General features: G+C 40.7%; 1 protein-coding gene across 2 annotated transcripts; it reads left to right on the top strand.

Moving 5' to 3' along the window:
* The first annotated feature begins 912 nt into the window (after positions 1 to 912).
* On the top strand, positions 913 to 5,787 carry ARMCX3 (armadillo repeat containing X-linked 3). 2 transcript variants are annotated; one of them, XM_052663136.1, is made up of 5 exons: positions 913 to 1,032; positions 1,561 to 1,640; positions 1,922 to 1,982; positions 2,260 to 2,330; positions 2,589 to 5,787. In XM_052663136.1, exon 5 carries the CDS (start codon positions 2,740 to 2,742, stop codon positions 3,877 to 3,879), a length of 1,140 nt encoding a protein of 379 aa, XP_052519096.1. In that variant the 5' UTR covers positions 913 to 1,032; positions 1,561 to 1,640; positions 1,922 to 1,982; positions 2,260 to 2,330; positions 2,589 to 2,739; the 3' UTR covers positions 3,880 to 5,787. The 2 variants fall into 2 exon arrangements, with proteins under 2 accessions (XP_052519096.1, XP_052519097.1); XM_052663137.1 differs by lacking the exon at positions 2,260 to 2,330.
* The last annotated feature ends 6,410 nt before the right edge of the window (positions 5,788 to 12,197 follow it).

Here is a 12,197-nt window from a genome sequence, read left to right as displayed (position 1 = left end):
TCCATTTAAAAATGCTGTTGTCCATTTGTATATTTTGTAATGTTCTTTGTATGTCACTCACTTTGTCAGTGCGCATGCCTCCTATCTGACAGGCATCCGACATACTTGTGATTACCACTCAACCTTTTCTGTGTAGCTGGCTTCTGAGGGCTCCTGTGCCTTGCTAACTGATGAAAGTGAAAGTCTTGTTTAGAAGACTGGCTTAGTTAGAAGATTTATGTATTCTCAGACACTCTGATGAGCTTATTCAGGATTGTGTTATGTGCTAGGCCCCAGAAGACACTAAGATTGCTTTGAGTGAAGTGTGTAACACTCCCTACAAGTGAGAACATGTGGGACTTTTGGAGGCCATCACCCAACATCACTCTCCCACTCTTTTTTTTTTTTCCCAAATGAAAATAGCTTTACAGCCATTTTTTTCCTCCTAAAAAGAATGCAGTCTGGGGGTGGGAAAGGGCAGAACTGAAAGAACAACAACAAAAAATAAAACAGTAAGTAAGGGAAAAACTGCATTCACTCCAGGTCTCCTTTTCTGGTGGCTTTTTCTTTTCAGATCTGGGACTAGATTTCAGAGGAAATGGTAGACATTTATAGCTGGGAGGCAGGGAGGTGGAAGGAGAGGTTACTGTCCCAGGAGTCCAGGGAAGGAAGAGGCAATTTTTCAAAAAGTACAAGTGGCCAGTAACCCCAGGGGAAGATGCTGTCCCTTTCTGGTAATCAGAGGAAGGCAAAGACAACTACAGGGAGATGGGATTAGGAAAGAAAAAAAAGAGTAACAAGGCCTGCCGTGGGGGAGGGAAGGGAGGGGGGCGGGCCCTCTTCTGCCGCACTGCTGGTGGGAGGGGAAATTGGGGACCAGAGTTGGTGGATGACGTAGGTCTCACGTGACCAAGAGCTGACGTGTGCAGAAGTCCTTCTTGTTCTGGTCGTTGTTCCCGTCTGAGTATCAGCTCCCCATTGCCCCGAGGGCCAGCGGGCCTGCAGCAGAGGAAAGAAGGAGGAGGAGAAGGAGATTGTCCCGGATCCGTGCAGGTCAGTGCCTGGGAGATTCCAGAAGGTGGGGGTGGCTGAGGGTGCAGGGCGGAAACCGTCGCGGATCCTGGGGCGCCTCCGTCGTCTCTTCCACTCGCCGCCGGCTTTCCAAGACGTCTGTCCCGCCCGCAGCCCATTCTGATGCTGCGAAATGGTGAGCAGGGGGGTGTTTGGGAGGAGCTCAGAGATCGGGACGTGGGAATCTGGTGGGAACCGAGGCCGTAATCTGGAAAGGGAGCTGTGCGCTGGGTGTTGGCCCCCAGTCCTCCAGGACGGTGCCAGAGGGGAAAGGCTGGACTTGGGGAGGGGAGGTGCACCGTGATGTGTCAGCAGAACCCCGAGAAGGGTCGAAGGGGTGGAAACCTTTGACAGCCAGGCCTCCGAATTAAGGACAGAGTTTTCTGTTCTGGGGACCGGTCCGTCCACCAAGCACTAGGTCGCGGTAGTTTCCCGTCTTTCTTACTGTGACTGCGTCTTCCTGACCATGGCTCTGTGTCTCGTGGATCCGAGCCTCTCCCGGGTTGCCAGTCTTTCCATAGGTTGCGGCACCACACCAGGCTAAAGAAGAGGAAGGAAATTAACCCCGATCCGTGAAGGTCGATTTGAGGGTAAGATCATCTAGAGACCCTAACGGGGGCGTTGGGAGGATGGGGTGGGGAGAAACCAGAGGTAGCGATAATCTAGGTTAGGTCTGAATCTGAGTGTGTTTCTCACACTCTTGGGACTGTGGCGAAATGGCGTGCAGTGTGTGTGTGTGCGTGCGCGCGCGTGTGTCGTGGGGGGTGGGGTGGGGGAGAATGACAGAAGGGAAACCTATCAGATAGTTTGTTCATAATCCTCTTCTCTCAACAGCACTTAGTCCCCATGTTTTCGATCTGTCATCCTGCAGGTCTGCTGTAGCAGGTGGCACCAGTTTAAACGAGGGAGGAAGTTTCCTCGGATCAGTAGAGGTCGGTTTGGGCATGGGGGCTGCCTGGAATGGGGGAGGGGTTGGAAATTGCCCGCGGTTGGACAGGCTCACCCAATGTTATTTCCCCAACAACTCTCCATTTCAGGCTAGAGAAGCGGCAGGCATGTGCATGTTTTGGATGGCAGAGAGAGGTTGTCTTTTTTGTTTTTTGTTTTTTTTAATCTGACAACCTAGATAGGTGAATCAGGAAAGCAACAAATGGAGGAGCAGTCAATCCATCAAGGCTTCAGTTCTCACTGGCTCTGGTCTCTCTGCAGATTGCAAGGGTTGTTGGGCGTGGCACATCTCCAGGGGAGGGAAGAAGGGGCAAACTGCCTGTCTGGAGGAGGTTAGTGCAATGGTGCCACTCCCTGGGAACATCCAAGGTTGGGGTAGCTGAGGCCCCAGCAGAGAGAATGCGCTCCACTGCCTTTATCTAGGCTTGGGGAGGAGGTGGGCTGGGGAGAGTGGAATGAGGGGAAAGAGTTTGTTAACAATCTACATTTTCTACCAAGAACTCATTTGCTTGTCCCTCTGTACAACTCTCTGCAGAGGACAACTCAAGGAGAAGAGAAACTCAAACCCCGTTTTCTTTCTCCACCCCTAGGTCCACCTCCAGAATCAGTTGCCGTGGCCTTGAAGTGGCTGAAGACGATAATCCTCCACAGGCCTGCACCCAGGCCAGGCCCATAGCCCTCCTCCCCCAGCCTGAGTGACCACTCTGTTCCTTGGTCCCTGATACCATCAGGGACGATTGCATGGGCTACGCCAGGAAAGTAGGCTGGGTGACTGCGGGACTGGTGATTGGGGCTGGCGCCTGCTATTGCATTTATAGACTGACCAGAGGAAGAAAACAGAACAAGGAGAAAATGGCTGAGGGAGGGTCTGGGGATGTGGATGATGTTGGGGATTGTCCTGGGGCCAGGTACAATGACTGGTCTGATGATGATGATGACAACAGTGAGAACAAAGGTATAGTATGGTACCCACCTTGGGCCCGGATTGGGACTGAGGCTGGAACCAGAGCTAGGGCCAGGGCAAGGGCCAGGGCCACCCGGGCTCGTCGAGCTGTCCAGAAAAGGGCTTCCCCCAATTCAGATGATACTATTTTGTCCCCTCAAGAGCTGCAGAAAGTTCTTTGCTTGGTTGAGATGTCTGAAAAGCCTTATATTCTTGAAGCAGCTTTAATTGCTCTGGGTAACAATGCTGCTTATGCATTTAACAGAGATATTATTCGTGATCTGGGTGGTCTCCCAATTGTTGCAAAGATTCTCAATACTCGGGATCCCATAGTGAAGGAAAAGGCTTTAATTGTCCTAAATAACTTGAGTGTGAATGCTGAAAATCAGCGCAGGCTTAAGATATACATGAATCAAGTCTGTGATGACACAATCACTTCTCGATTGAACTCATCTGTGCAGCTGGCAGGTCTAAGATTGCTTACGAACATGACTGTTACTAATGAGTATCAGCACATGCTTGCTAATTCCATTTCAGACTTTTTCCGTTTATTTTCAGCAGGAAATGAAGAAACCAAATTTCAGGTTTTGAAACTCCTTTTGAATTTGGCTGAAAATCCAGCCATGACGAGAGAACTGCTCAGGGCCCAAGTACCATCCTCGCTGGGTTCCCTCTTTAACAAGAAGGAGAACAAAGAGGTGATTCTTAAGCTTCTGGTCATATTCGAGAACATAAATGACAATTTTAAATGGGAGGAAAATGAATCTACTCAGAATCAATTCAGCGAAGGTTCACTTTTTTCCTTTTTAAAAGAATTTCAGGTGTGTGCTGATAAGATTCTGGGGCTAGAAAGTCATCATGATATTTTGGTAAAAGTGAAAGTTGGAAAATTCGTGGCCAAACTGGCTGAGAATATGTTCCCAAAGAGCCAGGAATAAGTTCTTGATTTTGTAGTTTAGAAGCAACACATGTTGTAAACTATTCCTTTTCTCCACCTTGTCTATATGGTAAAGGAATCCTTTCAGCTGCCAGTTTTGAGTAATGAATATCATATTGTATCATCAATGCTGATATTTATCTGAGTTGGTCTGCAGGCCTAAGCTGGATGAATGAATATCACTACCTGTTCTGAAAATGTTTGTTTCTTTTTATCTCACTGCCTAGATTGAAATATTTTTACTATTTCTTCTGCATAAGTGACAGTGAACCAGTTCCTCATAAATAAGCTCCCTCCTGTCATTTGCATTGACTGCATTTGTGTATCAACAATGAAGTTGTGTGTTAATGCTGGAAAGAAAAAAAAGAGAGAAACCATACTTATCTTTCAGTTTATAATCTAGTTGGAGAGATAAGAAACATACAAACAAAAAGAAAACAATATCTCAAGCATATACTCTTTGTTAAATATTCGCACTCAGAGCACAGAGAAAGCAAAAGTTTCTGCAGGATACAGTAGTCACCTACAGATTTATGGAGGAAGTGTTCATTTAAAATGAATCCTCAGTGGGGTAGGTAGTTAGGGAGTTCCATGTGATGGGAGTGAAGGGGGACTGGTGTGAGAAAGGCATGGAGGTAGGAACTCTTGCTGTGACAGTGAGGAGACTAGTCTGTTTAGAGTGGAAAGTGTGACTGGAAGTAAATAAATTTGGAAAGTTGGCTGAAGCCAGTTTGTGGAGAACTGTTTGAATATTACCTCACCGAACGCTGAGAGCCAGTGAATAATTTTGACTAGAAAGAAAAATTGGAATTCATATAGAAGTCCCTCTCTCACCTACTGTGCAGTGTCCATGAGAGAATGGCAGAAATGGAGCCTTTCACACCCTGGTGGTAGGAATTCGCTTACACTGGCACAAGGTTTGCAGAGGGCCATTTGGTAATACATATCATTAGCCTTAAAATATGTAATCCCTTTGTCCTAAGGAAATAGTTGAATCATTGGCCAAAGATTGTATGTACAAGGCTGTTTATCCCAGCACTGTGTGAAATAGTAAAAATTGAAAACAACTTAAACAATTTAGCACACTGGACTGGTTACATAAATTAAGGAATATTCACATGGTGTAAGATAAATATGTCAACTGCAGTCCATATTGTCAGGGAATGATATTCATCATGCACTGTTAAGTGAGAAAGGTAGGTTAGATAGGAGTCTTCTTAGTATGATTCAGTTTTTCTGAGAATATAAGATATTTAAGTAGACACTAAAACCTCTGAAATTACAGACATCCAAATAGTAACAGTGATTGTCTTTGGGTGTAAGGATAGTATAATTTTTACCTTTTTACTTTTTATTCATCTATATGTTCTTATTAACCTAAAACAAATACTGATTTTTCAAAAGTTTTTGAAAAAGGAAAGTGTTGGGAATGGAGCAGGTGATTGATTGGAGCACGAACTGAGTAGAAAAAGTATTTACATTAAACATAAGATGGGTTGAAGTTTTCTCTCTGAAATAATAGATGAGTGCTAAAGATGGGGCTCGCTGAAAGAATTAAATGAAGTAATATATGTGAAATACTTAGAATTTTCTGGCACATAGCAATTAATTAAGAAAATTGAGCACACTTAGTTCCTTAGAATTCAGTGTCGATAGTTGTTCTGGTTGACCTTTGTGTTGCTGGGGGCATTCTGCCATGTGTCAGCATCATTTAATAAATAATAACAACAATAAAAGTTAGCATTTATTAAGTGACTACTGTGTAGAGTGATGTCATTCCTGCAAGGCAACTGTTAACAATAGTTTCTCAAAGAAATAGGCTTTTCTTTTTACTACGTACTCAAGATGTTTTATCAGACATGATCTCACCTGCCCTTACAATGTATTGTTGGTCAGTTTGGGGGTGTTATCCTACTTTATACATGAGGCCAGGAAAGGGTAAAATCTCTGTTCAGTTCTGATCTGGTTTTAGCCCCAGGCTTCCATATACTTACTCAAATGTTGCCTACAATAGACAAAAGGACCAAGGACTGATCAGCTTGAAGTTGTTGGGTATGGTGACTCTATTGAATCATGCTGGGGCTCCTTTGACATCAGTTTTAAGGGTGGAATGAGGGTAAAGGAATTAAAATTTTTTTTGCTCTATTATTAGGTAGAAAACAGGATTGGGGAGGGAAAGCCTTATCCATTTAAAATAAATTAACTTTGAGATACCTGTGTGACATCTAGATGGATATACCCTAATGTCATTTGAGTCTATTGATGTGGTGCTCAGAAAAGACCAGGCTGCAGATATAGATTTGGGGGCCACCAGAGAAGAAATGATAACTAAGGACATGGGAGCGGATGTGATCCCCAGAGAGAAGGTGCAGAGTGTAAGAGTAGAAAGCAGCATAAAGAACTGGAGAAGGGATTGTGGCAGCTGGGGAAAGAAGCATCAAATTCCAACTGAGTGTCTACATCAAATTGGATGATACTGTAGACGAACTTTCAGAACCTGATTTACATTTTGTCTACTTTTCTTCCAAAATGTACTCATTGGAGATACTTGAGAAAATAGAGGCAATAAGAACAAACTTGTTCCCTCACCCAGATCTGTATCGTGAACATCTAAAAAAATTCTGATCAAGCCACATTGAACTGGGGTGCTGAGTGACTTTTTGACCTGGGGTGGCAATGAGATGAACTTGGGTAATAAAAAGCCACCCTGCAGCAGGGGCGCAGGCCTGACCAGTGTCCATCTGCTGCGCAGGTCTCTTTTCTCATCCTCTCCTCCCTTCCCATTCTCCTTCCCTTTCCCTCTTTCACACTTCTCTCTGATTTCCTCCTCTGAGAGACCATTGACAGTCGTCTCTTTGTGCTGCTGTGTCTTTTGGGGGTGATCGTTTCATTTCCATGACACCAGGTCATGCACCAGTGGGCATTTGATGCAGAATGATAATTGTCGTTGCTGTGGTAACAAGATGACCCTGGGTATGTATGGCTGGATGCCAAGACTTTTCGGACGGTTGTTTACAGAGACAGAAAGCATCGGTCTTAGTGTGGAACAGCCCTATGTGCATTGCATGAATCTTGATGTCCCATGCCTGGTATTATTTGGAACTGAATCACCCGGACTTTGGGAAGTGCTGTGTGAGACAGATGTGTGACTGCCTGGTCCAGGGAAGACACAGGGCCGGCCCAGCCACACTCTGATGTCCTGATGCTTTCACATCCGAGGTTGCCACTCAAACATTTTGGGAAGGGCACCCTACTAGTATAGTAGCCGTGATTGTGGCAGGTCATGGGGGCAGGGGGGAGCCAGTGACCTTTCTTTAGAAAGCATGGCAGTTTCTTGGAAACTGAGGAAATTAGAAACTCAAGGATATTCTGCTATTTTGTTTTCATCTACTGATTTTAGGAATTTAAGTGGGTCTATTCCAGGCAAATGTGTTCAAAGGTGATTTTACAAAGATGGAGTATAGTTCTGTTATAAATTGTCACCCAAAGCATAATATTTAAGGCTCAGGAAACTGGTTTTCTGTTTTTAAATTCAGATTTTACTTGCCTTATTTCAAAAGAGATTCTAAGTGTAGATTTAGCAAATTGATGTGGTTCAGGGAAATTTTGTGTTTATGCCTCTGTTTGGTTAATTTCTCTGCTCTATTCCCTTGAGAGTGGTTTTTTGAAGAATGATTATGACTATTTTCACTGCTAACATTTTACATTCCTTCTTCATCGTATCCCAGACTGAAGATTTTTTCCCCTTATTTCTCTGTTCAAACTGTGGCTCTTCTTGCCTTTAAACCAGAACTATCACGCTGCCATCTCCGGGTACAGAAGACTAGGATATTGACCCCTGAGGTGTGGTATCAAGCAGGATAACACCTCTTTGCTTTCAGAGATGTATATCTCCATGCCTTTCCCTCTCTACTGTGTCCTTCTCAGGCCTTGTGTTAAGGGCTTGGGCATTGTTGGGTTTGGGGATAAGCCTGAGGGGAGGGAGGGAATGGGAAAGAAGCCTTATTGGAGGGGTAGCTTCATTCTAACAGGTTCATGTCAAAGGAATTTGATCCAGCACTGACAGTGGGCTAAGTGTAACTCTTTGACCCTTGTTGACCATTTACATTTTAAAAACTGAAGGAATAAGTGTAGTACAAGCATCTTTGGGTATTAGAACATTTCTAAGTTTGCACACGGACATAACATGTTATTAAATTGGGTGGATTTTCTTTTTTGAAAATAAAAAAAAGAATGAGAGTCTGTTACTCTAAGAAATGTAATTACCAAGTAGAACAGATTTTTAGTGTTGGCTGCTCAGAACATTCTGTCCCTAACATTCTGTACATCAGGAACCACATTATCATCAGAAGGTTGTTTATTTAGTGCTTAGGGAATTGGGGCGAGCTGACTTAGCTCGATGTTGGTGCTGTCAACGTAGAAGAACCTGATGCACCCATGTCGATTATGGGGGTTGACTTGTGTCTGAAATCAAATACTTCTATTCAAGAGCTAGAGCATGTTTCTCTCTGTACACAGTTAGAAATTTTGTCTGCCCAGATGACCCTTAGCCAGAGGTGGATTATCAGTTGATGGTAGTTTTATGACTCTTAAGATATATTATCAGTTAGTTTGCATACAGGATTTGAGAAATGTATATTTTACAACAGGAGAAAACTGTAGTATTTGTAATGGATTCCCTCATACATATTGGTTAATATCTCCCTGTTCTGAACCTTTCTTATGAGTAATGATAACGTGTTGTTGATTTTTTGGAAACCAAGGTAAAATAAATTGTTACCTCTTTAGTTTTTTTCCCATTTCTACTTCAGTTTTCTGTTTGCTAAAATGTGGTTTAACTATAATCTTGCTAAATTTTGTGGCTTTCTTTCAATAAACTGTAATGAAAATTCTGACATAATGAAATGGATCAATAAAAGAAAACTTCTGATTTTTACAGTCTTCCATCATTTAAAATGAATTAAGCGGATTATCTTGTTGATATTAGAAAAGATGGAATCTAGGCAAGACCAAATAAAACAGACAACTATTTTCTAAATCTTAAATCCATTTAAACTGGCTTGGAGAATAATTCTTTGTAATCACTTAGTATTTAAGATCATCAATCTTCACCTCTTGTTATGCTGATCTGTGTAATCTATAGCCAGAAATTGAAAGTATTAAATCGCACCATGTTGCTTATAAAAATTACTTAAATTCTGATTGATTTTCTTCTGATATAAAAGTTAAACCTTTATGTTATGAATGTCATAATTTGTGAATGTCTATAAATACAAGTCACACATATGTGTCTAGGTGGAAATGACTGTATTTGGGGAAATAAGCTATTAGTAACACTCTGGAATTGCTTTTCAGTTATTTTTAAATTACAAATAGAAGTCCCAGATATATTTATTTAACTTAGAAAGTGCAAAAATTAGTATCTGGGAAAGAAGACCATATTATAGCCTCTGCATTGACGGACAGGATTATGCATCCACCTGGGCATTTGACTGCCTCTCTGAGACAGATTTCGGAGTTAGCACTCTGAGAGATTATTTTTCATAGTGAACTCTATTTTAGTCTTCTTTATTATATTTTCTTAAACCATAGAAGCTCTTTATGCTTATTAACAACTCAAACATAAAATCTAAATTAAAACATAAAACTGCCCTCTTCTCACCCATTTTTACAGTTGCCTACTGTTAATATGTTCTCTGCATGGGCTAAACTATGCTGTGCTAAGTTGCTTCAGTCGTGTCCGACTCTTTGCGACCCTATGGACTGTAGCCCGCCAGGCTTCTCTGTCCATAGCATTTTCCAGGCAAGAATATTGGAGTGGATTGCCATGCCCCTCTCCAGGGGATCTTCCTGACCCAGTGTATGAACCTCCATCTCAGATCTCTTGCATTGGCAGGCGGGTTCTTTACCACTAGCATCACTACATATTTAAACATAAATGATAACACATATTCATATTTTTATCACAAAATGAGGTCACTGTCCATATATGGTTCTGTTCTGCAACCTTTATTTCACCTAAAGTCATGTGTATATTTCCATGCATATCCTACCTCATTCCGTTTTGTTCATGGTAGTCATATCATTCAGCCTTTCCCTTCATGGCTTCTAAGTTTCTGGGCATGCTGAGGCAAGCTTTTACTCCCCGAAGAGTTTACAATAATTTTTAATATTTTATTTGAGCTTTTAAAAATAACTTTGTGTGTGTGTTTAATTCTTCTTGTATATAGTTTTATGTGTGGTATGAAGTAGAGACATAATTTTACTTCTTTTTCCCAGCCCTAGACATTGACTATGCCATCCACTTTTTGGCAGACCTTTTTAGACATCATTAGTTATAGGTTATCTACCTAATGTTATTCTTCTCTATAAATGGAAACATTATTCCTCTTTCTGCTGTCCTCCTGGTACGATGCACTAGAGACTTTTGGTGAAGTCCTATATTACAGAACCTCTTTATTAAAGATGGAGTGAATTATATTGGGTTGTCATACTAGTAATTAATTTTTATGGGTCTATTATGAAATAGAGAAAAAATATAAGAAGTTTAAAACACCAAAGGATAAGTACAGTGCACTATGGGCTATGAAAATGCTACAATTTGTAAATGGTAGTCTAGCAGGTGACTTACATGAGTGTGACAACACTTCACTCAAAGCATGACAAGGAATGAGCTAATTGGTGTATCTGAGAATTTGAAAATCTGCTAGGTAACTCAGTCTTCCAAGCAGAAGAGTTATTATATATTGTCACATATGCCTTGGGACCAAAGATAAGAAACTGATCTTTTTGAAACATGGAATGAACTGTTAGATCTAGAGGGCTTGAGCACTGTGAATTAAGACATTCTGGAGGACACTTACAAGATAAAGTAATATTCTTTTTTAAAAAAATATATATTTATTTTAATTGGAGGTTAATTACTTTACAATATTGTATTGGTTTTGCCATACATCAACATGAATCCACCACAGGTATACAAATATTCTTATCAGAAAACTGGAAGGGGTACAGATTTAAATTTGTAAAAGACACTTGTGCACAAATAGATAATATAATTAAAAAGTGTACAATGACACGCTGATACTGGAGACGGTTGCAGTAGCAATTGATTAAAACATTCTATGAATGAGTTTGATATTCAATACTCCTTTCACTAGTAATATATATCCTTTTAAGCAAAAGAAATAAGAAAATGTTGGCGTATGGTCTCAATAGTGCAATACTTCCTAAAAACTTGCTAGAATAGAAGGAAGCTATTGATTTTTTTGTGTTTATCTTTGCCTCTCCACCTCTTCTATTTTGCTTACTGACTTCATGATCTTTAAATAGTACTTGTGTTTTAAACAAATACAGTCATGTCAATTGTAAACAGAAATTCGTTTTAACTTTTCCCAATTTTACACTAATTATTTATATTCTTATCTTATTGCAATAAATTGAATCACCAGAAATATTATTGAATGAAAACAGAGATTGTGGATGATCTCGACTTGTTCCTGGTTTTAGTGGAAATGACTTTGGCATTTAATGGTTAAATGAGGATTGCTGTTAACTGTTGGTAAAAAGCACTTTCAATATTTAAGTCATTCCCTTCTATTCTTGTTGGTATCCATTAGGAGTAGCTGCTGATTTTTTTCTATCCTACTAGGTCATAGTAGAGCTTTTTCTTTGCCAAACTTTTTGGGTTCTGTTTGTTTATAAATTTTATATTTTGTTAGTATTTTATTTTTTATATTATTATTAATATTTTTATAGTTGCCTTTTATGTACTATCTTTAGCAGATTTGATCTTAAGTTTGCTAACTTTATAAAATTCATTAGTTAACTTTCCATTTTTCTCCTCTTTTCTGATAGAGTTTAAATGATATTGATCTTTGTAGTAAGTGTTAGTTGCTCAGTCATGTCCAACTCTTTGAGACCCCATAGACTGTAGCCTCTGTCCGTGGAATTCTCCAAGCAAGGATACTGGAGTGCGTAGCCATTCCCTTCTCTAGTGGATCTTTACAACTGAGGGATCGAACCCAGGTCTCCCCCTTGCAGGCAGATTCTTTACCATCTGAGCTATCAGGGAAGCCCAATATTAGTCTTATCTCTTCTTTAAAGGTAATACAGAACTGAATTGCAAAACCATTTGATCCTGGTTCCTTTTTTAGTGGTAGGTCTACAGTCACATTTCTAGTCTTATCTTTAGTAATTTGTCTTCTCAAATTTTCTGGTTCTTGGATTAATATTGATAACTTCTACGGGGAAATCATCCATTATCTTTAGATTTTTAAATTTGATATCAAAGATGTATATATAAAATTATAGCTCTTT

Source organism: Budorcas taxicolor, chromosome X, assembly GCF_023091745.1.
Source record: "Budorcas taxicolor isolate Tak-1 chromosome X, Takin1.1, whole genome shotgun sequence".
NCBI lineage: Eukaryota > Metazoa > Chordata > Mammalia > Artiodactyla > Bovidae > Budorcas > Budorcas taxicolor.
The sequence above is the reverse complement of the archived record's forward strand: the minus strand, read 5'-3'. Positions and strand labels throughout refer to the sequence as shown.

Excerpts from the sequence above, each read along its gene's own strand:
- ARMCX3 (XM_052663137.1), top strand. The coding sequence starts at position 2,740 with ATGGGCTACGCCAGGAAAGTAGGCTGGGTGACTGCGGGACTGGTGATT.